This window comes from Melitaea cinxia, chromosome 21 (genome assembly GCF_905220565.1).
Source record: "Melitaea cinxia chromosome 21, ilMelCinx1.1, whole genome shotgun sequence".
In the NCBI taxonomy this organism is placed as follows: domain Eukaryota; kingdom Metazoa; phylum Arthropoda; class Insecta; order Lepidoptera; family Nymphalidae; genus Melitaea; species Melitaea cinxia.
The window spans coordinates 8,682,491-8,708,924 of NC_059414.1; the positions used below are offsets into that span (position 1 = coordinate 8,682,491).

At 32.5% G+C, this 26,434-nt stretch overlaps 1 protein-coding gene and 1 non-coding gene across 2 annotated transcripts in view; both read right to left on the reverse strand.

Moving 5' to 3' along the window:
* Positions 1 to 26,434, reverse strand: part of LOC123663849 (tRNA (adenine(58)-N(1))-methyltransferase catalytic subunit TRMT61A) — a 75,813-nt gene that overhangs the window by 13,373 nt on the left and 36,006 nt on the right. Inside the window, exon 5 of the mRNA XM_045598486.1 lies at positions 19,762 to 19,931. Coding sequence (XP_045454442.1) covers positions 19,762 to 19,931 — 170 coding nt within the window. The remainder of the gene's footprint in view (positions 1 to 19,761; positions 19,932 to 26,434) is intronic.
* Positions 4,480 to 4,618, reverse strand: LOC123664329. Its single transcript, XR_006744813.1, has one exon. It is a non-coding gene; the product is annotated as a U4 spliceosomal RNA (small nuclear RNA).

Consider the following 26,434-nt stretch of genomic DNA (forward strand, 5'->3'; position numbering starts at 1 on the left):
TATTTAGCACTAAAAATATTTATTTTACATTTTTTACAAATACGATTTCGAAGAATCGAAACGATAATGCAAATGACGGTAAAGCGAAAAAAAAAATCGGCGATAAAATGACGCAGCTGCCAAATCCCGAGACAAAATACGAGTTTTATCACCAGAGCTCGTACCCGTCGCCGTAACTGTCACCGTCTGATAAACATACCTTCGAATTTAGACGTTCGACTCATACGGACACAAATGAGGTATAAATAAAGGATAAATTCGAAGCGTTCGAGATATCGTAAAAAGCATCGGTAGCGGTCAAAACGCATGTTTTCGATAGCGTGTATCTTCGTAAGGTGTATAATTTATAATACGTCATCAATTTATTTCCAATAACAATCTATACATTTGTTATAATCTTAAGACTTTTATGACTAGCCCGTTGGCGCAGTTTGAAGTGAACCTGCTTTCTGCTCCGAGGGTTGTGGGTTCGATTCCCACCCCGAGTCTAGGTGTAATATAAATATTTATTTATACATTTATATATGTATTATTTATAAGTATGTATATTGAAAAAAAAATGTAGCTATAAGCCAGTCGGCTTTTACCTATAACACAAGTATTAAGTTGCTCAGGTACTTTAGAAACAGACGACCGTGTGTGTATTGTGTAGATATATATTTATTTATTACTTATTTATTTATACTAAAAAATAAATAAAAGTTCTGTAAACATTTAAAAAAAAATGACATAAAAGTTATTTGGATATGGAAACTTAATCGGTAACAGTTTTAAAATCGATTGAATGCTATCGACTGAGTAATAATATTAAAAAGGTTACAGTTTATATCGAGTTAGTTACCAAATATCAGATCTTAATATTGTGAATGCTTCATATATAAAGCGAATGTATACGGTATAGACATTATACGATCAATAAACGATTACGCAACGATTAAACGTTGCGGTATCGTAAATCAATCGCCATTACACTGCCATCTGTCAATAATGAGAGCAAATGAATCATGTTCAACGTACACTCAGCACCGTAACGTACCTTAATATGACTTTTAATACTTTCATCATAGAGTTTAATACATGTACATTTTTATGACTCTCGAAATGTTTTGTTTTTTAGCTTCTTACTAGCTGCTTAATGCGATAATCATCAAAGATGTGGGATGAAAAGAGCCGCTGTAATATGCTGACAGTTTTGATGGAATGAGTAAAACAAGACGAAAAGTTTACTTTTTTTTTACGCTATGATTACCATAAAAACAGTAATGGTTATAGTTATAACATTGAAATTTGAAAGGGTCCGTCAATATAATGCAACTGTTTTCTCTGCGACTTTTAATTACTTATTTCTCATGTATTTTCTAACTAAAATCAGTTTCAATACATACTCGGTATTAAATAATGAACCCAAAAGTTTATGCCATTTATTTATTGCTAAACTAACAGCCATTGAAATAGACTTTAAAATACATTAAAGTTTTTATCAATAAATAGTTAATCGTGGCTCGAGTGTAAATTTAATAACAATTTATTTTTCCTATGTCAACGATAAGTATTGAAATATTAATAAGCGAATACCTATGTTTTCTTTCATATGAACATATTATGTGTATTGCGTTTGTGCATAAATATTAAAATATGTTCTAGAATTCAGGGCGCATCATATCCACGTAAATTTATAACAACATTCGTGTCATAAATATGTAAAATTTAAATAATTAAATTAATTTATAACTATATAAAGTACATAGCATTAAGCATATATTTTAAACGTTAATCTACAAAAAAATTACAAATAAAAATAAAAACAATAAGTGTTTTATGGTCACTAGCACTATGATTTATAATTAAATGGGTTATATACGATGTTTGTTTTTATGCCATTTTTATTCCGTTTCGAGTTAATAAATTGTACACTCATGACAACAGCATTTGCAATAGTACCGACATATCGGAAACTCAAAAAAAAAACCAACAAAAAACAGCAAACCCGTTTTAGATTTAAAATATACTTTTTAATCCGTTATTACTTTATTCATATTATTAAAGGGTTAAAAATTCAATACTTCAAAGTCCTCCTTGCAAAATGTAAATAGCTGCAAGCTACCGAATTAAATTCCGTGGGTGTCGACTGCCGTGCCGGTTTACGCTTCACGAAATATTTACATTATTATTTACACCGTTTTATAAGTATCGGATATTATTATAAATTATGACACAATTGAAACGATATCGACGGATCGATGATTTTTATGTTATAACCCGGAGCCGACATTAATAGGGTTTATACACATTTATAGCAATAAAAGCGTCGATTTTGTTTAATTTAGTTATTTAATAATGTTATTTACTGTCAGTTCGTGAATTGCAGCTGCAAATATAACCAGAATCCAACCCTCTTATTGTGGATGATGAGACCTAAGTATTGTTATTATTGAAAATATTGTGATATACTTTAATAATATGCAATATTGGTGATGTTAAAAATGTTGCAATAAAAAACGAAACAGTCGCAGCTTAAATTAAATTAAAAGTTTATAAGGTGTACTAAAATTAACACATGAAATGATTTGAAATTACTTATAAATATTGCGATTTCTTACGAGTTTATTTCTAGCATTTTGATTATAATGATATTTATAATATGTCAATTTATATATATACCTATACCTTACCTATTACTTGTATAAACAAAATTTATTGCAGTATAAAATACATATATAAACTTATTCACAATATCTTAACTGGAATAAACTAATCCTAAATAGTATAATAATTAAGAGAGTGATTACAAATAATCATATTAATCATATGTCGTATGTATCCGGTTTGTAATCGTGACCGAGTCCTTACATTTCGATGATTGAAGCACTTAGCAGTGATTGATTTAGGTTTTGAAACGCCGATGTTATAACGTTGACATATTGGCTAATATCAGGGAGCCCTTTTAAGACTAACATACACAAGTAGAGACTGAGCGTGTTCCCATTAAATATAAATATCGATACGATTACTAATTACATCGATACATTTATATTTATTTGATAATATTTACATAAAATATAATAGATATATTCTGAAGTCCGCGGATCAGCCAGTAAAATATAACGTCCTATATATTGTTTTTATATAACTACTAGGTCGGCAAACAAGCTTACGGCTCACCTGATGGTAAGCGATTACTGTAGCTTATAAAAGTTACAGACATCTGCAACATCATAAGCTTGGCAAGCGCGTTGCCGACCCTGTGCCCAATCTCCCTCGGGAGCTTTAGTCACTTTACTCACCAACAGGAACACAACACTGCTTGAAAGCAGTATTATTTAGCTGTGATCTTCTGTAAGGTCGATGTATTAACCCGGTCGGGCTGATCCATATTTTGAGTAGGAAATTTCCTGGCGTGCCCCAGTTAAAATATATAGCTTACACTCAAAACTTAGTTCTGTTTGTAGGTATTATTATTATATCTCATTATTATTGCAGCACGAAGGATTTTTTACGCAGAGAAGTACAGACCTCCCGTGAATCGATAATGCGATTAGACCCGATCAATCGATTCCACTCAATATGCCAGCACTTTCTCTCGCTGTAAATGTCAAATCTTAGTGACATTATTAAATCTGGATCAGGCGTAATCTTGTGTTCAGTTTTGTAACAATCCTTTTTGTCACGGTCACTTATTGTGTGTTTTATAGACTCGATCTATTATTAAGTGTCTGTGAAATTTATTCGTTTTAATTTATAGGAACATAAGAATATAGAAACATCAATAGAGAAGTAGTGTAATAAAAAAAAATAGACAATTAAAGAATATAAATAATTTATTTGTTTGAAACTGTTTTCCTTAGACTACATGTTCAATAAAAAAAATTAAAATTTTAAAATAATGTATAATATAAAAATTATATAAGCCATCTATCTATATAAATAAAAATGAATGTTGCTAAGCGCATAACTTGAGAGTGGATCGACTAATTCGGCTAATTTATTTTTTGTATCGAAGGTTTTAATACTAAAAAAAATAATTTTTACTATTAACTTTTGACAGAACGAAGTATGTTCGGGCAGCTAGTAAAGAATATCGGAACCATTAATTTAATAACAATCAATCTTACTTAATATCGAAAGTGAAAACTATTAATAAAAAACAAAAACGCATTTCAAAGTGATTTTTTTCAATATTTGCTATTCGTGATTTATTATTAAAATTTTACATTAATAACAATAATATTTCATTACGTTTTATAAAGTAAATTTTTAAAACCGTCTTTGTAAAATATGAAAATATACCTACGTATTACGTAACCACAAACAGATGCTATATCATGTAATGACTTTAGAATAGTTTAAATAAATATTTCGTGGTAATTTTGGTTTAGCAATATAAATTTTTTTATATTATACTACAAAATTTCAAAAGCTTTTGATAGGTATGAGGCACAAATATAAATGAATGTATTTTTCGATTTCAAAGCTTTTTTGGCCTTTACGGCCTTTCAAAAATTGCCATAGCGGTCGGTATTTCACGACCACAAGGCGGGGTATTGGTAAAGTTTTCAACTAGCAATAATCGCACCTCGGATTAACCTCATTGGTTACGATATTGCCTCTGCGCAAAGTTAAATTTTTACATTTACTCTGGACTACTAGTACTATCGCGATGAGCAAACCATAGCGCGATGTAACTGAACGCACAGTGCCATCTATTGAGACATTTCGGTACTAGCCCGGTTTTGTGAATGTGTACTTCTGTTGCGATTCTTTGCTTCTTCACGTTTAAAGAAACGTTATTAATAATATATTACTTTTATAATTTTATTACTATATTATAAAAAGTGGTTATATTTATATTATAGTAATAGAGTAATGATAAAGTCATACATAATTAGAGGTGTTTTTTGTTGTCACTCCGGTCTTATTTATAACAAGAATAAAAAATAATAGAAAAACACATATTATTATTTTCTTAGATTATTATAAAATTTATGTTTACTTATCTTTAAAGATATTTACGTAATGAAAAATATTAATGATAAGATTAGAGCGGTAATTTTTCTAGCTAAGCGGATCGAATGTTGCGCCGCGAAAATGCTTGCACGTAGCATTTTCTCAGAGGATCTTGTGAATGAATCGAGTCGGAGTCACGATCTTATTGTGACTATTTTTTACAGGGCCGTGACACTTCGCCTTCCGTGTCGGAGGTCGGCTGAACGGCCGTTTGTCCATAGCACCGACTCGACCCCAACTAATATTGTAAATGTGGATGTTTTTACTTCTTCACAAGAAAACTATTTCACTGTTTCCAATGACACTTTTTATGTATGTAATAAATCTTAGATTAACAAATATATGGCGCGTAAAATCACGCGTGCGTAGTCATTGTTAAAATTATTTAAAAAAAAAATTGGAAATTGTTGCGTGTGATTTTTTTTTAAATTATTGTTATGATATTATTTAATTTCTACAATTGATTTTTCAATAAATTTAACATTAAACATAATACAAAAAGGGTTTTTGGTTTTTAGAACAGTTTGTATTTTTGTATTTAAATATTAGATATTTTTATATATTTAATACCGTGTCGGCGACAATGGTCAACAGTGGATATTCGGTCAGTGGTTTCATCGTGACCCATTGCAACTTTCGGTCACGATGTCTTTCCCTCTTCAATAAACGATATTTACCCTTATAAAACTTTACAAAAAATATTCATCTCCGGAAATCACCGTAAAATTTTCGTCGACTATTGTTTCCTGAAGCGTGCAATCACGATCCGCTGTATTACTCTTTGATAAAGGAAAAAAAAAAACATTTATTAATTTCGTTTTAAAAAGTTTAAGATAGGTGTTAAAAATGCGTTATATTTATTCAGAAACGATGGTAGTTTACTTATGCATGACATAGTTTTAAATTTGCCAAAAGAAAATTTGGTCGTATTGTAATTTAAGAAGTTTCTCTGAGCTATGCTATTTACGTATTCAATTTATTGACCTATTGTGATTACGTATCACTATGGAATGAATGCTCTATTAATTATACAAAGCCAACCATTGTATATAACCTCAGTAGATATAACTGTTATTCTGATGCCAAACAGATATCGGCTGCTGATTTCGAGACACAAGCAAAGCGCCATGCCTCCGATTAGCTATCGATAGCGATCTTCATCAGCGAGGTCGGGGGCAGCAGTAATACCATTAATTCAACCAGTAGGAAACAATGGTACCCAAATGTGCTCATTAATGCTTGAGCAACTTCTGTCGATCGCTTTGTTTCAATATCGATCAGTGTATTAGGAAATTTCTATAGATCAATTAGTTCTATTCATACTCTGTGTTTTAGACGTCAATTTTGCAAATATGCTGGATTATTTCCTACCGAAAGATAGAAACGTAATTGCGGATTGTAATTATTATTATGTTGTCAGATTGTTTTATCAGCTGCGCGCTGGTTCAAGTCAGAAGAATATACGTCCGAAGAAACACTTTTTCTATAAAGAACGATTATAGGAAAATAAAAGGGACGAGGATAAGATTAATTTAAAAATGGCACCAAAAAGTCCACTTATATTTGCAGATTTTTGTACTCGATTTCTTTTTACTAACTAATAAGTATGACGTTGGCTTAAAGGTTAATATTATGTTACAAAAAATACTAAAAGTTTACAAAATTAACAGTTTGCATACAAAGCACTCAATATAATTTTAATATTTGTGATGTAGCTATAAGTTAAAATAATAGAGCAGTACAGCTTGAATTTCATAAGTTGTGGCACAAGTCAAGTTAGAGACAATACGGTTGGTTAGTAGATCGGGGTCAGGGCGGGTCACGAACCGACATAGGCTCCAGGCACCAGTTTTAGGGTCAAACTGCCTCTGAGCTGTAACAGGGAACGACTTCCTAAACTTAATAAATATTTGTAACGTTTACGCGTTTGCTTTATTGGAATATCGCGTAATTATAATTGTATTTTATAATTACGTGTCAATTTTAATGTTTACTATCATGATTTAAAAAAATTAGTTTAAAAATGGAAATGTCCAGTCATACTTAATTCTTAAATATTGTGGAAAGATAGAACATATTTCGTTCACATTTTAATATCTTTCTTGATTAATCAGTATTAACCACTTCAATGAGACCAGTTTAGGTGAGAGAATCTGTTTCTAGATTAAGAATTGTTAGTTTACTTATAACGATAGTAGAGTGTCCCACTTGTTGTCAGCAAATATGGTAACATTATGTTATGCTGATAAATATTTACAGCCCAATAAAACCTTGACCACTGACACGAAACAAAGCTAAAATTACTACCTCAAACGAAACAATGGCAATATAGTTCGTGTTAATACTAATTAATATAATAAACATGATAAAGGAACATATCCGTAATTGTGATTGATCGCGACCAGAAACGACAATGGAATTCGAAGTGGGCAACCGGATAGTGGACCGGTGGACCAGTAGACCAAGATCACGAGTACTGACGAGTCTATCGGTTGTTCGACGTGACGACGCGGCCCTGATTGATACTATACGATTTGATCATTACTTGCTATTTTGTAACTTATTGGAATGTGGATGGAATTTTGGATGTTGGAGTCGATCGATGCTTATTCTTGGTTGTAGAGTAAATCAAAAATTCTAATATAGCTTTTGATAGGTGTTTGATATGACATTTTAAATATTTAATCATTAAATTGTATAAAAATTACAGTTGATTAGTAGTTTTACTGCGATAGGAAAAAAAAAACGATAAGATATATTTTACGCGTCAAGAAACAAAATTTTATGTTGATTTATAAAAACATCGTATCGTTTTGAAACCATGTAAATGCTTAATACTAGTTTTCAGTTATAAATCAAACGAGTTTGGAAAGGAGCCAAGTGAAACATTAGTTAGGTCTGTCCTAAGACGAGACACGGCTCGTCCAGATCATACGGCACTAGTAAATAAACGATGGCAGGCCAATTTGATGCGATTTATGTTTTAACATTGCGAGTATTAGGTTACGATTTGTTGTAATACTCTAAATTTCAGACCTGTTATGCAAAATAATTTGTCTTCGTCTTGTCTTGTTTTCGCGCACGAATGTATACTTTGTTTATTTCTCCAAGAGTCGAATAAATTTGTTCTAATTGCAGACGATTTCTCTTAGTAACATTGTTTGAATCATTAGTATAAACTATTTTATAAATTGAACGCAGCCATCGGTAAAATGTTTCACGTTATTTAAATTTGTCGTAGAAAGTGAAGATGCAAAAGACGATATACACTGGCATTTGTACAATCCAATTTTACAAGGCACACTTCCCGTATGATCCTAAGGGCACTTCGTTACGAGTGCAAGTGACAACTTACAAAACGCAAGCGAGTGTCACTCGAAATAAATCGAGTGAGAAAATAAAGCATTTCGTCCTCGTTTCAAGTCTCGGACGCGTTGTTCGAGCTCATCTTGATACGGTTCCTCGTGGGAACACCAAACACTCACTCGCTAATTTATTGCCGAGAACTTCACTACATGCTAGTGACGACTCTATTCGCGCTCTCGTAAATCCGAATCGTAAATGAGAGCTCGCGCCATAATCAACGGCTGCAGCCGTACTTGAAATAAACAGTTTTTTTTTTCCATTTATAGTACCTATACGTACATACAAATAAAAATATATACAAAATTATACATATAAAATTAATCCCATCCCATCCCAGAACTAAAATAATATAACTTTTGGAATCAAAAACTTTTTACAAGAAGCAAAGAAGTTATACTTAAGTTTCTATTCAACAATTTTTTTTAACTTTAATTGGCTCAAAGGACCAACAAAATATTATTATAGCAAATAAAATAGATACTCAGTTTATAGGATTAGTCGAAGAATACTAGAGTAATACAAAGTAACTAGTAACCCGTGTCTCGGTATATGATTCACACGGTAAATCTGATTACTGCACACCCGCTACCACTCACTAGCAGTGGCATAAATAAATGCACGTGATGACGCACGAATTTACTATATCGGTTATTTATAATGACAGTTGTGCAATAAGGCTTAGCGGTAAATAATGCATCTTCAACTACATTACTCTGACTTAGCTTAAGCTGAAACCCGCGAAATATTACAAGATATAGTAGACTCAGTTTTAAATTAAACTCACTACGAGCTTGATTTAAATCTTGCGAAATTTTGCAATTTTTCGAAATATTGTGTAATACTCTATATCAATATTTAGATCAAATGACTATCATTTTAAGTGAATTAAAAAATATAAAACCATTATTATTTAATTCAGAGAGAAACAATTATGACTCGAAATGAAAGCACAAATGCGACTTTGAACACGGATTTGCACTTTTAAAGCATCAACATAAATATATTGAATAGAATATTAATAGTGAAAATAGTAACTCTCGAGAACGAAGAGCTCGCAGCCATTAGTTTATGTTGCGTGTCGTTAATGCAAATGTATGTACTACTCCATACCAATATTTTGCGTTTAAGTTATTATGTTTCTATCTTCTATGTATTGAGTGAGACATTCGTCTTTCTGTTCCTCGATAAAGTTGCTTTTGAAATGTTACTAAGTATTCAGGAAATTACCATTTATAACATTAATACTTGTTTTTAGATACATTCTAAATTTTAATACGTCTTGAATATTGATTGACATTGTTTGACTTCTTAAAGCCGCGACGTTTTTTAGCCTACAGAACTTTTCAACCAACAGGCTCTCTGAAATAAAAATGTTTTTCAATTTGAGTTTGTGTGTTTTGTTTGCATAAAAAAAGAAAATACACAAACTAACATTTTATTATATTTAGAAAGAAATATTTCGATAGAACAAGTTTTTAAATATAAAATACATTTACATATTTTTAGCATAGTTTTTATGTGCAATATTAAATTCTTGATAGTGTTTACACAAAGTTAAGAAAATCGAGACAATGTAGTTAAAATGTAGCTCAGAGCTAGTGAATTAAGTAAAATATATAGCGTAACAGACATATTGTAAGTTAAAGGCTGCGTTGACACTTGTCTTATGTAAAGTTACGTTTTCATCGAGCGACTCTTGTCAGGTTTGTATTTGCGTAGTTATAAATTGTTTGGTGAGCTTACAATGTTATCTAAATGAGATTCTACATAAACAGCTTAAGACTCTCAGAGTATTAATTACGATACGCTTCAAAAGGTTTGACAAATATACGATGCTATATATGTAATTACACATTTATATACTCAGTTTTTTTATTGAGTACATATTAAAAATTATCATTGCTTTGTTTGAACAAAAAAGCAGTAATTTTGAAGGTTATAATGCAAATGTTAATTTACTCTCGTGCTGTCAAATATGTACCTACGAAATTATTTCATACGAGTAATTATTATCGAAACTGATTTAGGTCGCATGGAATAAATATAAATAAATTTAATAAGTTCTGTAGACAATTGACAAGATCCATGAGATACAATGTTTGCTGTATAGATAGGTATTGCAATTGCCAATCGGAATTATCTTGATATTAAAGCGCTTAGAAATTTCTATTACACTGCACCCGTATTTAGGTATCTGATTGAGAGGAGTAGGCTCAATATATCTCTTTGGGCGTTAATAGCTTCGAACTATCGCGTTCCTATTATTTTGTCAAGTTGCGGATTTATAGATGGCGGGCATAACGGTAAAACTGTGTCGAGTCCCAGGAACACTAGCTGGCGATGGTGTCCTAAAGGTCGTCTACGGTGTTATACAGCTGATGCTATCGAACGGGAGGATAAGACGAACCAAGTCCATTTATAAAAGAGGCATGCGAACGTAACATTAATAGGACATTTAATAATGGATTTTAGTTGCTATTGATAATTTCACTTCTAATGAAATTGATCGCTCCTATGAAGATTAGTAAACGCGTAGGAACGACTGAACTGTAAAAAAGTAGAAAATATTATTGATTAATCCAGGGCAAGATACAAGGCAAGCGCAGTGTGGGTCGAAGAAGAACATTTTGGCTAAAAAATCTACGCCAATGGTTTGGGAAAAGTACCCGTTCGTTATTCAGGGCTGCAGTATCAAGAATACAAGTTGCCAAAATGATCCCCGAACTTCGTGAGAAGATGGCACTTTAAGAAGAAGATGAAGAATTATTGATTAAAAAACCTAGCAGCTATTCCATATCATTTTTTGTTAATGGCGTATTAGATGATAATCTAAATAGTATGACCATTTATCTGTCATCTAGAGCTGTGTTATAATTTTTAATTGGAATAAAACATGAAGGAGGTCGGAGAACGAACGCATTTATTAAACCTGCATTGCCACACGGGCCATAACAAGCGATTTCACGGCGCGGGCGCATCCTTTAGCCACGGCTGTCTCGATCCGCCATCTTGCCTGCGACAGATTTGTTGCGTCACACGCCGCAACAATATGGAGGATCGTGTTACACTGCCCTAAATCTCTTTGTTCTTTGATTCGCGTGTTCAAACTGTCTAGTGAATGGTGTTGGTAAACATTATTGGAATTATTCGCCGCTCTTGTGTTATAAATGATAGACTTGTTTCAATAGGAATTTATGCAACGTAAGGTACCTATCACGTGTCGTGGTAAACGTCTTACGAAATCTCGTATACGCCATAAACATTGCTATTACATTTAAACCATGAGCTCCTCTAAAGAAATATATCTTCAATGGCTCGATATTCAAAGACATTTCATCATTTCATCACACCCACGGTTCCGAACTGTTTTAATCGACCCTTGTCATTTAATGGCGATTGATTACGATAGAAGCGGTCAGTCGATCGCTTACAAGCTCGGACAGTGTTTGGACACGCGCCGGCGACCGACAACGACAGATCGCGCCGATCCGCGATAAGATGCTATCTGTCGGGTGCGCACGCGCCGCGCACCGGTTTAGATTGCGCCGTGAAATGGAGACCGATTTATGGCTGTGCCTAATGGCTTTCTCGATTAATTGTCCTCTAAATTGTTGAAATTACAACACTATTAACGTTTTACATTACTTGACATAATTATATAAGCGCCCTGTTAAGGTATTGGTTTAACTCGATAACATTGTGCTAGTTGTAAGCTAACTTACAATTTTATTTATTATTTTAGTGCTTAACTGTAAGTCTATCCGTATGCCCTACTAGATCAATAGGAAACATAACGCAAATACATAAGTTTAGCCTTATAGTGAGTTATATTATTTCTTCCTATTTGCCAATTTAAATAAATAAAAAAAAATGCCTAAATAAAGTCTCGTCTGTTTTTCTTAATGCAATGAGCAGTTTCTACACTTGTTCGGGCCCAATACAAGAATACATAAAGATATTTGTTACTCTAGTATTGGGGGTTACAATACTTTTGTTTAATATTATGAACGGATCTACGTCTATCATCCCACATCTCGCCGGGTAAGTAATGTGGGAACGTGAGTGCCTGCTTTGTTCTAGCGCAGCTGCGTCCGCGCACGCATAAATCATATTCGGCTCCATACAGATCGATACCTCGCTAGATATCGCTGATAGATTTAATTAAGAACTGTAATATATGATGGAGAGCTAGATAACCCTTTGTTTGAAAATTACTCAAGTGAAAATAAATCATTGTCCAAACCAAGAGACATTTGTTGCCCTTTACTTCGAAAATAGTAAATCATTTTACTCAAAACTTTTTTTTTATTGACATACTTTTAGGAGATTTAAATAGGTTGTATGATGCGATAATATAACGGCATCATAAACATAAATTGCAAAGATACAGTTTATTTACTATTTATTGTATTTTTTATTGCACTTTAACTTATTTACAGTTTTCGATTACAAAAAATTAATTGCCAAGGGATTACCTCTAAAAGAGATCTCTTCCAGTGAACCCATGATGGTGATAAATACATACCTAATCTAAGGTATCAAATGCACAAAGTAAGAAGTTTAAGCTGACTGGGTCATCATAATCAAATATAAAGTAATGAAGCCAGACATAAAGCTTGCCTACAACGGTCTTTTTATAATAATATTAGCCACTAGTCTCTGAAATGATATTTGAATAATAATTGTGTTTGCAGGCAAACGAAGAAAAACCGACTTCAATTATATCGACAAGTAATACAACGTAGGGAGACGAAAAAATAGTCAAGTAAATACGCATTATCAAAGATTACTCCAAAAGTTATAATCAGATCTCGATGAAATTTAAATATGACCACATGATAAACATCGGCTTTCGATTAAATTAAAAATCATCAAAATCAGTACATCTAGTAAAAAGTTATGCGGATTTTCGAGAGTTTCCCTCGTTTTCTCTGGGATCCCATCATCAGATTCTGGTTTCCTTATCATGGTACCAAACTAGGAATAAATACTTTCCAACAAAAAAAGGATTATCAAAATCGGTTCATAAACGACGAAGTTATCCCCGAACACACTTAAAAAATATATACGGTCGAATTGAGTAACCTCCTCCTTTTTTTGAAGTTGGTTAAAATTTACAGCTGAAATGGATAATACTTATAATCTATATAAGAGCTCGGTAAGTATTAGATTTAGATGTGCGAAACTTTACATAATTAAATATAGTTAGATTGTTTATAAGAAATAAACATGTTTCATTAATGTATGTTTTTTTGTTATACAATTAGGTCGGAAAACAAGCTTACGGCTCACCTGGTGGTAAGCCCTCCAGGAGTACTGGTCACCTTACTTACCACAGGAACACAACATTACTTGAAAACAGTATTTATTATATAGCTGTGATTTTCTATAATGTTGAGGTATTGCCCCAGCCGGGCTGGTCTAGATTTTGAGCAGGATATTTCCTGCTGTTCCCTACCTCAGTTAAAATTGTTAAACTGTATTTTTTTTAGCATCGAGAATTCGACTATATAGGTAAGTAATGAGAAAAAGTTAATAAAAAGTCGAGTAAAGCAGCAGACAACAGTTAGTCTAATTTAAAGACAATCACTATGTTAATGTCATGTCGCAACCGAATTGAATATTCCTTTTGAGTCTAAAATGACCTCTTGTTGACATTTTGTAAAGCAAGCAATTCGTTTCTGATCGCACAAGTATCGTTATAGCAATATGTAGCGGTGGCAAATTCCTGAAGTATCACAGAGTAATAAACAACGCGGTACGTTAGGCTACATTGTACAGAGTAAGCGTAGATGGCAGAGACAACCCATACACTATTTGCGTACAAGGACACAGGCTCATAACCGAGACAGTGGCCAACCTGTGAATACCAATCATTATGATTTGCTAAGGTCTCCTAGGGCTGTACTGGGTTTTCGTGGGACTTCACGATATGGGATATTTATTGCTATCATTGTTTTTTAAAAATAAGCTAGTTTTTATAACTCCGTTTTTATACAACAATGAGATTATTTATCTTATTGATTGTCTTTGTTTTCAGTTACAAGTTGGTCAGTATACTAATAACTAATATTATAAAGAAGAAAGATTTGATTGTTTGTTTGCATTGAATAGGCTCCGAAACTACTAAACCGATTTGAAAAATTCTTTTACTATTGGGAATCAACACTAAACGCGGGTGGTATAGGCTATATCATAATAAATAAAAAAAATGAAAAAAATTATTTTTGAAATTTTTCTTAAATACCCGTCCGAAGTCGGAGCGGGATTCTAGTTAATAATATTTTCACGTTAATCTAAGTACCTACTCGTATATAAATATTCTAAAGTCAACACCAGGATAGATAAATACGTATAGAACACGTTTAATGTCTCAAAACCTAATAAATAAATAACTAATTTAACATGGCCCTAATATTCTAAGACTTGAAATTATACTTAACACAAGTATCGGAAAAATAGTCAAAGACATAAATTATCTTTTGAAATACTTACTATCTTACTAGCATCACGTTGTATGGAACTGTACAGTGGAGTGGCATTTTGCGGTCATATCTTTCTAGGATTTCCCAAAATTGGCAACATTACAAATATGGTATGAAATAATTCCGTCCGTTATCACTAATACAGTTATAATATATTATGTGTAGAGCCAATTCGGGCCAACGATAGATTTAAAATGCAATATTGATTTTCCCACGACTGTTGCGAGCTTTTGTGATTGAATAAGGTTTTTATCCTACTGATAGAAATCGTTGCGATAATTTATAGTTTTCAAGTTCAGATATAACATACATATACTTAAATTCCTAATTTAAATGAAATATCATAATAATACTCTTATAAAAAAAATAGTAAAAATTAAAAAAAAAAAAATAGTACAGTAAAATTAAATCGTTAAAATAAATTAATTTTAAAACATCTAAATCTTGTATTGATTATTGACCCAACATCCAAAGAATTGTACCTAGTATAGGTACTTCCATTATGTGAAATAATAAGTAATGACAAATTTAATGTTTCAAGTATCGAATGACTATCGATAACTGCCACTGCCACTGTCTATCGGCTACCGTTCAAAGCCTGACCCCTCGCGACAAACGGCGCGCGTGACGATTTCGAGCGCTCCGATATTTCGCCTATGTTAAAAATTCATCCATTCGATATGGTCTATAATTCTGTATGGTAATAGACTAAATCTCTAAAATAAAATTTTGTTTTCGGCCAACATAAGACTGTTAAAAAAAAATCAGTTCTGAAATTTTGGCATTTAAAGGTAGAATTTTTAAGTACGCTGTTTTTTTTTTTTGAAGGATAAAGAAAAAAATATAACACAATATAACGTATATTAAAGAAAAAAATTAGTTAATATTTGTATTGTACTTTGAAATTCATCTAACTTTACATATTTATGTAAGTATACTTTTTAAAGATAAACGTACAATATATACGTTCAAATGTTACATAATTATGTACTAAATTAAACTTATTAAAATATTTGTAGAACAATATACTTACTCATCTGATAATACAGCTATAGATCAATGAAGCTATTTTCTTTTTCAAATAAAATCTCTGACACAATTACGTTTGAGTTTATCTTTGTAGAACTTCAGTAATCTCCTAGCTTTAAATACAAATGAGAAAGATATACGATCGTATTCATACTCTCGAAGGAGTTATCCAATTAACTATACTGATAGTTTAAGTTTACCGTATATCAGAGCATCCGTTTCAACCGTCTTTATGCGAGTAATAATTTTACGTAATTTATTTTATACAAAAATAAATATATATCACAATGAGCCGTTAGTAACGGTTACGCTTAACGTAAAACGATTTAATTCGTACATATAAAGCTTAGCGTAATTAGATATATAAGGATATACCCAAAGATATAGCCAAATAAAGTACTATAACGCAAATTGGTCTAGCAGCTTTTTGGTAAGTAAAGTGTTGAGTGTCTTTAAATATTAAGTTTATATTTTACAATTAAAGTTAAAATTTGATTGATGTTTTATAAATTTTATTAATTTGTAAGATTCCTACAATGTTTGATGTTTTGTAACGACACAATTTCAAGTTGTTAAAATTTACAAAAATATAATACTACCCTCGTATTGGGTATCGATATGTGAACTAATTCGTGTCGCAACTAGACATGTGTAAGTAATGCAATTGATACATTACGCGTGATATTACTCGAACATGAAATATGGCATCACACATTACGCGACGAAATGAAGTATTACACATCACACTTGACATTACGCGCTCTGTTCGGTCGGAATGTTGGATTTCTTATCTATTTGCTCTGTCTAACTTCACTTACTGAGTGAGACACGGTGATGCGCGGCGCACTTTTGCAACCAGTCATAACCTCACTCTCTAGCTCTACATTATTTTCGATAGTATGAGTGAGAGCGAGCTACTGAGCCGTGGCGAGTTTCCGTCATTTTTTTAAGTGAAATATGAATCGTATTTAAGAATGCTAAGGCATATTATAGCACAACACTAGACTTGCGCAAAACAGTGCTTCAAAATGTAATGTAATATTACATTACATTTCGTACTGAGTAATATGGCATCACACCATCACACCGAACATTACCCGAAATGTGTACTGTTCGGCGTGAGATATTTCTTATGAAATGCTATATATCACGTAATTGTCATCACACCAAACATTCCATGAGATTTTGTACTGGTATGTTTAAGTGTACGGTGTTCGGTGTACTACGTAGCAGACTAAACATCACTTTAGCATAAAAATGGTAAATGAGAGGTGGAAACTGGCTAAAAATTCATAATATTTGTTTTGTTTTTTTTTTTGTTTTGGTTTTCTAAAAGTTTGTTCTAAAATTAGCTTTGATTTGTAAAAAAAGTTGGTTTCCCTTCATACTTAAGTAAACCCCAAGGAAAATTGGGATATTTATTCCAGGCTTAGGACTGGCAATACAAATGGACAACTAAATTAATACTAGCCGTGATCCGCGATTTTACCCGTTTAGTTTCGATCCCCATGTGATTATTGATACCAAATTTCATCAAAATCAGAAAACGTTAGATAGAGTTACTTTCGTATCCCTACTAATATTATAAATGTGTGTTTGTTTGTTCGTCCTTCTTTCACGTCAAAACGGCTGAACCGAATTTGTCAAATTTTGGTATACAGATAAAACAGACCTTGGAGAGCCTTAGGCTACTTTTTATCCCGGAATCATCACAGGAACGGGAACTACGCGAGTGAAACCGCGGGACGCAGCTAGTTTATAATATAAGTTAGGAATAAACTAATGACCATGAATACTGGCGTATTTAAAAATCAACTTTATATACATACAATGATTACTTTTTTTATGTCAATACTTCATTTATAATTTTATTTTCACAAGCAACATAAACAAACAAAACATTTTAATAAATGCAAAAGCTGAAATTTGAACTCGAGTTTTAGCGGCAATCAAGTGCGTAACGCATTATTAAAAAGTATTACGTACAGTGTTGTGCTATAATATGCCTTAGCATTCTTAAATACGATTCATATTTCACTTAAAAAAATGACGGAAACTCGCCACGGCTCAGTAGCTCGCTCTCACTCATACTATCGAAAATAATGTAGAGCTAGAGAGTGAGGTTATGACTGGTTGCAAAAGTGCGCCGCGCATCACCGTGTCTCACTCAGTAAGTGAAGTTAGACAGAGCAAATAGATAAGAAATCCAACATTCCGACCGAACAGAGCGCGTAATGTCAAGTGTGATGTGTAATACTTCATTTCGTCGCGTAATGTGTGATGCCATATTTCATGTTCGAGTAATATCACGCGTAATGTATCAATTGCATTACTTACACATGTCTACACAACACTGTACGTAATACTTTTTAATAATGCGTTACGCACTTGATTGCCGCTAAAACTCGAGTTCAAATTTCAGCTTTTGCATTTATTAAAATGTTTTGTTTGTTTATGTTGCTTGTGAAAATAAAATTATAAATGAAGTATTGACATAAAAAAAGTAATCATTGTATGTATATAAAGTTGATTTTTAAATACGCCAGTATTCATGGTCATTAGTTTATTCCTAACTTATATTATAAACTAGCTGCGTCCCGCGGTTTCACTCGCGTAGTTCCCGTTCCTGTGATGATTCCGGGATAAAAAGTAGCCTAAGGCTCTCCAAGGTCTGTTTTATCTGTATACCAAAATTTGACAAATTCGGTTCAGCCGTTTTGACGTGAAAGAAGGACGAACAAACAAACACACATTTATAATATTAGTAGGGATACGAAAGTAACTCTATCTAACGTTTTCTGATTTTGATGAAATTTGGTATCAATAATCACATGGGGATCGAAACTAAACGGGTAAAATCGCGGATCACGGCTAGTATTAATTTAGTTGTCCATTTGTATTGCCAGTCCTAAGCCTGGAATAAATATCCCAATTTTCCTTGGGGTTTACTTAAGTATGAAGGGAAACCAACTTTTTTTACAAATCAAAGCTAATTTTAGAACAAACTTTTAGAAAACCAAAACAAAAAAAAAAACAAAACAAATATTATGAATTTTTAGCCAGTTTCCACCTCTCATTTACCATTTTTATGCTAAAGTGATGTTTAGTCTGCTACGTAGTACACCGAACACCGTACACTTAAACATACCAGTACAAAATCTCATGGAATGTTTGGTGTGATGACAATTACGTGATATATAGCATTTCATAAGAAATATCTCACGCCGAACAGTACACATTTCGGGTAATGTTCGGTGTGATGGTGTGATGCCATATTACTCAGTACGAAATGTAATGTAATATTACATTACATTTTGAAGCACTGTTTTGCGCAAGTCTAGTCGCAACCCATACTGGTGGCCCTTTGGTATTCTGTCAATTATCAGCTTGTTAGACTCTGATCGATCCTCGCTTACGCTGCAGTGGCGTCGTAACTTACTTAAGTTAATGTGTCAGCTGTGTGAGGTCAACGGGCGGCCCAGATTGCGCTATTTAACTAGTTAGCGAACGAAATTTTCCTATTGTAGTATATATAGACAATGTTACTTCAAGTCGACTGCTTATGTCCTGCTTATGTATATCTTAGGTTATTTGGAAATTATTACTATAATCATTTTAATAATTAATATTATTTGATTATGTGATAATATATCCAGTGTGTGTAGTATGTTTAAATTTTTGTTTTTTTTTTACGATGTAGTATTAATTAACGTAATTACTTATTACTAGGCTATATTATATTACGCTTTTTCTCAAACTGATGCCGAAATGGTGCGGGTAGAATCTGTCTTTAATGCCCATCTTTAAATGTTTTTTTTTTGCGTGTTTTTATCATTTACTACGGTTTCATATCATATATGAGTTTAAGTTATCTTACCTTATGTTTCAGAAATGAGATATCTCGCACAGGAACAGTTCTCCTACTGACTTTGATTTCCGTTTGCAGCACCTCCATCGTACTGATGTCTTGAAAGCCATGGTTTTCTAGCGCCAAACACGTGCGTTGGACTTGTTCTATGCATGGAGAAAATGAACAGAAACGTCCTCCTGTAAATATACATAATAATACATATCATTTTCTATTATCTGGTAATGATCTACATAAATAGCATAAAAATATAAAACATTTTATATTTGCTAGGCTAGGAGTCTTACTAGTACTGTTTCTAATGATTCTTACGATTTCTTACGTTTTGTAATTAAACTACTATTACTTGAATTGAAGCTGAAGTGTTTATTTATTATTTATTTATTTCATTAGATATGAAACGAGCTCCTTTGAGGAAGATTTTATATATATATTAGAACGCTCTTGAGGCTATAAAAATATACTGGAACTTAAATGTGAACTGGGCGAAACTGTGTGGAACGATAGGTCTGATAATATTTAGTATTAGAATATTGGCAATTCTGTTATGATAGTAACACGTTAGCTTTCAGAGTTATATTTGTTGTTTTGTATATTTAAATAAAATATCAAACAATTCGATAAGGAAATTTTACATTAAAAAATATTTACTGAACTACTACTGCGTGTTAGCGAATAGCTTCTCTATCAAGAGCGATATCAATATCAGGTTGTTATGATAGCAACGGGGACCGACGACTTTAGTACTCTTCGAGGCATGCTGGGGATAAGGACAAGAATCCACATCGGCAGGAAATATTTGTAAAAATACAAATGTTTGTCTTGGCCAACAATCCACAACATCAGAACTATTGTTAATCATTAATAGGGACTCAAAAATGCATATTTATAAAATAAATATACCAAGACTGTATCAAGATACAATAAAATATCTTCCTTATAAACGGTAAAACCAGGGTGGCTAACATTTCTACTTAAGTACTGGCTGGTTACCATAACGGATCTTTTTGTTACAATGATACAGTTTGAACATTTTTACATGGTAAGAGACCGATGCGCATCTTTAACGTGCCGCCGTCTCTTATCCGTCAAATCTTATCGACCAATAGGGACAGCGCACGTCACTCACTCTGCCAATCTGAGTTGTAGTACGAGTTCCAACGCAACGGGGGGTGATTTTCAAATTGTTTCCATTTTAAAATGTGTATCGCGTGCCTGGATGATATAATAGGCATTGTAGCGGTATATTAGCATAATGCGACTGGATAGAGGGGTAATGAAGCCATTACAGAGGATCTCATGCGCATAGGTGGCGAAATATGTAATACGTTATCTTAATGCATCGCGAGTCACGTAGCTTTGTCGATCAGAGCTCGGGGTGCTTAGTTTTATGGTGGGCTTGTGGTTGAGAATTTATTCTGAGGTAATTGGATTAAAGTTTTTTGTAAGCTTTTTGTGACATTCACTCGAACAAATGCGCGAATTGATTGTTTTAAAATGTATCGACATAGACATTGTAGTGTAATTCTTTTCAAAAAGTATTCATGTAATCCAGCAATGCGTTATCTCAAATTCACAGCAAAAAAAAACATTTATTTTTATCTTGACAAGTTAAGTTAGTACAGAATATTAAAACAGCTATTTAACTGTATACTGTACACATAACGAATTCTCATCACCAAGGAATAATAGAGCAGTCATATCGACAGACCCATCTAGCCGAATATACACAAAGCTCAGTAAATAGCAAGGAAAGGGTTTAAACAATGGCCGTTAGTCATCCTCGTGGTTGCGACAGAGTAGGTCACGGGACTGGAATGCCGGCTAATTGACAGAGTAGTGAGGACATCAGCGCCGGTATATTACACGAACCGACGCCGTTAAAAGCTGAACAATGTGCACTGACTAAAAATATTTCACCGCCAAAATTATAGACCCAATACGACGGCGGACTAGTGTGCATATCAAACATGCTTAATTATTCGAACTGACGTCATGTAAGACTATAATTACTAGCATATTCTGATACATATTACAAAAGTGTTAAAGCGATTACAATGTAACATTAGGAAATCCACAATTTCTACTAAACTAGTAGCTTTATCGGTATAAATATTAATAATATAAAGAGTTTGAAAGCTATGATTTCATGTTAAAATTTCTTTAACAAGCTTAACGCTACGTTATTACTGAGTGACAAAAGCTATATTTTACGGACTAAACGGAAAAGCCAAGATTCACACTGGCAAAGCCGAAGACGGGAAGGCAGTGGATTATAAATCACATTAGTGTAATGCTGTGTAACCTTTGAATTTTTTTAAAGCAAGATAAACTTATACTAAATATGCGTTATTTAAAAAATATTTAATTTAGCATAATTGACAGAAAATTTATTGCATAATATTTTAAATAGACTTAAAATAAAACTTAAAAATTAGTTTGAATAAAAAGGCAACGCTTTCTATGCGGCTACGTAATCGGAATCTATTCATTGTTGCTATGGTTTGAGCTAACTCTATTAACCACAACAATAGGAGATGAACCAGATAGATAAAACGAGTCTTTTATCAATTAAATAATGTAATTTTTGACTTCGAAAGTCGCTGCATAATGATGGAGTTATAAATTTATATTAGAATGCAATCGTATCTACTTTGTATATCAGGTAGGTATGTGAAATGTTTCATATAATTACCATCCTATTTTTAAAATGGATTTCAGGGCATATTAAGGTGTGCTATACACATTTCTGTAAAAAGTAAACACCTTATAACAATGAAAGTATCTTAGTTATAAGTTCTTAATAGTTGTCAGTTACATTTTATTATATTTATATAATTATGTAACAAGTCAAATCTAAATTTAAGACTAAGATTAAAATATTTGCAATAAGTAACTCGGACTTAACAGTTGAATATTTATATATCAATCAATTTTTTTCTGTTCTGTCAAATAATTCATTCAATCAATCAGCAATTCTGTTTTTTTTTTAAATAGTATATATCTTTTTATTTAAAAAAGAGCGCACAAAAGTGACTATGGCGATCTATACATATTCCTTAACTAAGAAAAGTGCACTAAATTACAATAAAGGTTCAGTATCCAAATTTAATTAATTAAGTACTTAATTTATTAATAAAATGGTATGATTTTATGTCATATATCTATATATATTTAGTTAACGAGCATAGATAAAAAATTAAATTAAATACAATACTTAAAAAATAATAGAAGCATCATATTAAAATCGATCAGTTTCGACATATCGCATCGATATATTATATATATATTTTACCGGTGCGGTTCCCAGTAACAGCTTAACACTTTTGATAGGTCATCCTTGATTGGAGCTAATGTGGTTACGGGGTCATAGTGCCTAATCCTGACTGTGAGATTTTATAGTAAGGCACTTTATTTTGTAATATTCCTTGTACATCCTGTAATCCTAAGTACCCATTTGTATGAGAGATGAGTATGGCAGAGTGCTAATATCGCATAGCGAATATTGTATTTGTTAGTATGACTACAATTTTTTAACTTGTAACCTCTTGTAACTATTACGAAGATTTTTGGTTATATTTGTGGGTTTAAACTTTTCAGTAGAATTTTCAAAAAGCAAGTATTATAAAATGTATAGAACTCTAGCGTGAGATTAGTGTTGCCCAAATTCAGTCTTGGTCTTGCAGTCTTGGTCTTGTTCTTGCGTTTTTGCAAGACCAAGACCAAGAACAAGACCGCGTATTTTTAGCAAGACCAAGACCAAGACTGACCGTGCAAGACTTGAGCAAGAACAAGACATAGCCTGCAAGACTCTTGCGTCTTGCAGCTAGGACTTAGCGCTATTTCACTGAGTAGTTAGGTGTAACAGTTCGGTGTATAGGTAGGTACGCTTAGGAATTCTATGAGACGCAAAAAACTGTATCAAAGAATATGAAAAACTGGACCTATGCGCATTACGACTAATACCATAAACATAGCGAATAAAAAAATATCTATTAAAATCAAACTGAGTGCATGCATAGTTATGTTTTAACCATCGGCACTTTGATAATGCGGCATCAAAGGTTTTGTACTTACTTCTCAAAGAAATTTGCCGCTTTTCGGAAGTACATGGTTATGATACACGCGCCGGCGGCTTCTTTTGAAATCTAAAACAATCGTTGCCGCCACGCCGAAATCATAACATTTGACACTATTTGATTGCCGCCATAGGGCGTAGGTATACTCATGCAAAATAATTTCGAATTTTAAGAGTACCTACAGGTGTTCCAAAGAATAAATAAGTTTCAGAGTGCTTAGAATGAAAATGAATACATTATACTGATCACGCAAGTAGTATTATGATTATTGATTAGGATAAAATGGTAAAGTATCATAACCTAATGATAAAGCTGTTGATTTGTGTTGTATTTTATTTTTTATTGAAATAAATGATAAATCGTAAAACTCTTTTATTAAATTTCTTATAAGTTGAGGGTTCAATCTCTTTCTAGACAGATAAGTATTGTTCTTTAAAATACAGTCAAGTTATTGTAATTAATTTGTTTTTTTACATGTTTTAGCAAATGTAAGCTTATAAATCATAAATGTTTATTAAGAAACAGTTACTTCCATGGAAAACGACATATAGGTCAGTTGATTTTTCGAATTTCTTATCAAATCTTCAGTTATTTATTAATCTGCTTGATCTTTACTATGGCTATGTTAATTCAAGCTCACAATGTTCCAATTCTAATACGTTTTTCTAAGATTTAAAGTAAACTTTAATAAATAGTAATAGACTAATAGGTAATTGCAAGACTTGCAAGACTCTTGCTGCAAGACCAAGACCAAGACCAAGACTGGGAGCGCAAGACCAAGACCAAGACTGGCTAAGTCTCGTCTTGTTCTTGCATTTGGGCAACACTACGTGAGATATATTTTATTATTAGTTTATTTAAATGAAAATGTCTAACAGAGAATACACTTTTGTTGTAACTAATTGCTGCTCTAATTATTTAGAAGCAGCATTGCAATCATAGACACAACGACTTATTAAGTCTTGAAAACGAAAAAATATATAAATTTATACAAATTTGATTACTCACAACCACATGTGTCTTAATCAATTAGGTTTTAATTTCAGTAATAAGAAGTATATCTACATACAATTAGCACAGATAGTAATGCAAAATACTTTTATTTTTAATTAATAGATTATTATCGATAGAATCCAGTCCATCACTACCTAAATATATATCACAAAAGGTTTGAGCTCCGTCAGTAACAATACATAGTAGACAATCTATTGATGTATTGGCTTAGATAAAGGTAGTGAAATCATATATGAACTGCGGTAATATCAAACAACTATCGATTCAACTCTATATTTATTCAACCTTATTCCTTGTCACACAAAGTGTATTATAGAAAGAATTACAAAATAATGGTACAATATGAATTTATGGTATGGTAATGAGATAGCTCGGTATACGGATGCTGTATTGTTCTTACGATGATCCGATTGAAAAATAATAATTTCGATTATCGATATTTGAAACATTTTTAATACAGTACTATACTATAATAGTGGTATAGGTATACTTGGTGCATGTAGAGTATTTGTTACGTAATCTGTATAAATAATATAACGTAATAAATGTGTGCATATAGTTAATTTAACTATCAAAAATAACTTAATACACATATTATTATACTTAATCCTGGCTTTTGAAACTTCGACCCAACTGTAATCAGTGTTTCATCATCATCAATGTTTCATAAACCTAGTTTCTACTATCCTAACCTAACTAAAAACCTAGTTTATTCTTTCTAGTTTTAGTTTAGATTTTTTTTACCTCGAAATCTATTGTAATAAGCCTTTAAATTTTGCGATATATGTATATTACTGCTGTATAGGTGACAGGGTGTTATATGCATAAGCCGTTTAAATTGAAATACGCCGGCAGTCTGACTAAATTTCAGTAACGAAAATTAAAAATTAAAATGACGTCTTAAAAATATAAAATGTACAAAACATAAACATATTTTTTAGACAGAGCAAAGATGGATAAAAAAAAAAACAAGAAGCTGACTCTTTTGTTAGGATCACCTTTTAATGGTCAAATAATTAAGTAGAAAGAAAAATAGAAACTTAAGCAACAATCGACGATAAAATTCGTATTTTTCTTTTTAATTAAAATTGTATAATTTTATAAAAAACATTATATAGTCACAATATTTGCGGTATAATAGTTCGGGTTTATTTTACAATATCATAATTAACGATGCAGTGATCTACATCAGTTAGTCTACGGTTTTAAACCAATATTAAATATGTGTGCGATAATAATGCAGTAATAACTATATGATATATGATGTATATACGATGAATCGTATAGATTTGGTGATCGTGACGGAAACGTTGAACGTTGGTGCAACGGTCGGCGGTTGCGGGTTCGATCCTCGCACATAACAAATATTTGTATTGGCCATACAGATATTTGCCGTGGTCTGGGACCTGGGTGTTTGTGCAGTCCTTGTGGGTCTACCCACCATGCCTCGGAGAGTACGTCAAGCAGTCGGTCCCGGTTGTTATCATGTACACGTGAAAGCGATCGTTACTCATAATAGGGAATACATCCGCCAACCCGCATTGGAGCAGCATGGTGGATTAAGCTCTGATTCTTCTCCTACATGGGGA